Raw genomic sequence first — 2,857 nt, 5'->3', positions numbered from 1 at the left:
CAAAAGCAAAAGAAAGACTCCCTCCCTGGTACACAATCCCCCCGCACCCCTCCCACAGCCCCAGGTATATTCCACTATGCAACCTTAATTGTGGCCTCTTGTGTAAACTTTTTTAAAAAAAATCTTCTCTTTCATGTCAAGCATAAGTCACAAAGTTATAAGTTGCATGTGTTGATAATTGGAGAAATTTTGTTTCAACCTTTCTCAAGTGAAGATATTAAAATAGTTATTTTGATTTTAGAGAAATGGTTTTGAAATACTATAACCAAAAAAATTATTCTCATTTGAATTATGTCTTGCCAGTTTTACAGTTTGTGCTAGGAAATAGAACCAGGTTGTGAACTGTTAACTAAATATTTTTAATTAAAATTCAAGGATGAAGAAATTAATCAGCAGAGCCAGTTGGTAGAGAAACTGAAGACGCAGATGTTGGATCAGGAAGAGGTAAGTCAACTACCTTTCCATTACTTTCAGAAAAGCTTTTTTATTTGATCTTTAACACTTAAATATGTAAAACATAAAAATATCTCCAGAGCTCAGAATATGCTACAAAGTATATGTTAAGCTTTCTTTAATTATGTGCATACTTTCTTATGGATATTTTATTAAATTCCTGTATCGTGGATTGAAATAAAGTAACTTCATCTTATGTGGTCTATTTTGGAATTTTATAATGCTTTGTAATTGGAAGAGTAGGGGATTTGGGGGGGGGGGTTGTTTCTTAAGTATGTATCAGAGATTGTGAGGATGGCACAGATCTGTTGTTCGTGGAGTTACTGTGAGAAATAGTCAACTTGATGGTACCTAGCAACAACAGCAGCATTCTTCATCTATATTTTCTGGACTTTATAACTCTGCCTTCTACTTTCCTTGCTTTTACTAGCTGCTTATCACCGTATTCTCCCAAAACATTTCTTCTTGGTTTGTTGGGTTATACACTACTGTGTGCTGTAGTAGCCCTAAGCTCCTTTCCCTTAATGAAATACATTCATGTACAGAAATGAAAAGAAGTGAAAGGCCCAATTTCTTATTCTCCTGAACTCAGGATCAGTAACGAAAATGTTGATATCTGAAGCGTGTTTACTTTGACTTTAATAGTTGTATAATTCTGAGTATGACTTAGTTGCCCATCATATGAATAAACATTTTTTATTCCTTTATTCTTTCTACCCACATTTATCTGTTACTCATTTTTCTATTTCTACTTTTACTTTTTATTCTTAGCCTATCACCTGATTTAGACTATCATGTTATTTCATTTGGCATATCAGGGAGGATGACTGAGAAATGATCCTTTATTTAAAGATTATTTTTATTGGCTAATGGTTCGTTTGTTGACAAAGGCCATGTAACTGAAATACAGAGCAATCCATCAAACCTCTCCTATCAGTAAAATGAATCTTAGCCAAATGAGATTATATTTTTATTTCAACTAGACCTTGTTTCTCAGAGGGGCTGTGGTGCCATATTGTGCTGAGTAAGTATTGCTCTGGGTTTTTTGTTTTTTTGTGGGGTTTTTTTGCATTAAGGGACATCCTTGGCCCCTACTCCTAAATGCCATTAACGTTCCTTCCCATTGTTGGCACAGGCACACATTTCTAAATTCTCTTACTTAAAAACCTTGGAAAATTACAGTATCCTCCTAATTAGTTTACTGGCTTCCCTTCAGTGGAAATTTTGTATCCTTACAGTGGTGGTGTACTGGGACACAATTTAGGTGTCTTCCTCACCTTGATGCTCTCAATAAAAATCTTAAGTGTCTCCTGCTGTTCATTATAATACTGTATGTAGGCCCCCAACAAGCTGGATTGGCATGGTGATTTAAGCAGTGGGCTCAAGTGTGTCAGAGGTAATGAAGATGGCACAGGATAGAGCAGGGTTCACATCGATTGTTCATTCATAGGGTCACTGTGAATTTTTCTCACTGGCACTTATTGTCACTATAGAAATGTCCTCCTTCCTGAATCCCCAACACTAGATCTGTCAAATCCTGTGCCTTTTTTTGTAGTTCTAGCTACAAAAGAAAGTTTGTGTAACTTTCTTTTTTTTCAGAGCCCCTCAGTGGTGTAAATAGTTGTTGTGCCTGGCTGCAACTGAAAATTTGGGGATTCAGGTCCATCAGAGATGCCTTAAAAGAAAGGCTTGGGCTTGGTGATTTGCTTTTTTCAAAAGCCTTTGAAAATTACATGGAATAGTTTGATTAAATACGGGGTCACTATGAATCACAATCAACCTGATGGTAGCTGTCTTTTTTTCTTCTAGGTTCTTAAGAGGCTAAAATTTTTTTCTTTCAGTGTTTAGGATGGTGTCTGCACATAGTAGACACTGAGTAAACCACTGAATAAATTAGTGCTGCTGCACTTAATAGAATCTATATCATTCTCTTAGTACTTAGAAAGTGTTAAAGCAATGCATATTTTTTTATAACAATCTAATCTGTGTCTTTCTTTTGATTAAAAGGATATTTTTACTCTCTTATAGCTTCTAGCATCTACCAGAAGAGATCAGGATAATATGCAAGCTGAGCTGAACCGCCTTCAAGCAGAAAATGATGCCTCTAAAGAAGAAGTAAAAGAAGTTTTACAGGCTTTAGAAGAACTTGCTGTCAATTATGACCAGAAGTCTCAGGAAGTTGAAGACAAAACTAAGGAGTATGAATTGCTTAGTGATGAGCTGAATCAGAAATCGGTAGGATATAGTTTTATTTTCTTTGTTAATGCTTTACTAAAAATATTTTTACTTGAAAAAGTACTTAAATTGTTTGTATCAAAATAAACCTTCTCAATTGGTCCCAGAGTCAGTGAAAACTTAGACACCATGAAAGAGGATTATCTTTTTTGTTTTTAAAAGTATATTA

General features: G+C 35.1%; 1 protein-coding gene across 1 annotated transcript in view; it reads left to right on the top strand.

Moving 5' to 3' along the window:
- The window catches only part of KIF5B (kinesin family member 5B), a 53,770-nt gene that overhangs the window by 34,362 nt on the left and 16,551 nt on the right, over positions 1–2,857 (top strand). The window contains exons 14-15 of the mRNA XM_006894611.1: positions 376–444; positions 2,482–2,688. Of these exons, the coding sequence (XP_006894673.1) occupies positions 376–444; positions 2,482–2,688 (276 nt within the window). The remainder of the gene's footprint in view (positions 1–375; positions 445–2,481; positions 2,689–2,857) is intronic.

Source organism: Elephantulus edwardii, unplaced genomic scaffold (genome assembly GCF_000299155.1).
Source record: "Elephantulus edwardii isolate Elephantulus edwardi_28Jun2011 unplaced genomic scaffold, EleEdw1.0 scaffold00146, whole genome shotgun sequence".
Lineage (NCBI taxonomy): Eukaryota > Metazoa > Chordata > Mammalia > Macroscelidea > Macroscelididae > Elephantulus > Elephantulus edwardii.
This window is presented reverse-complemented; position numbering and strand designations above follow the sequence as displayed.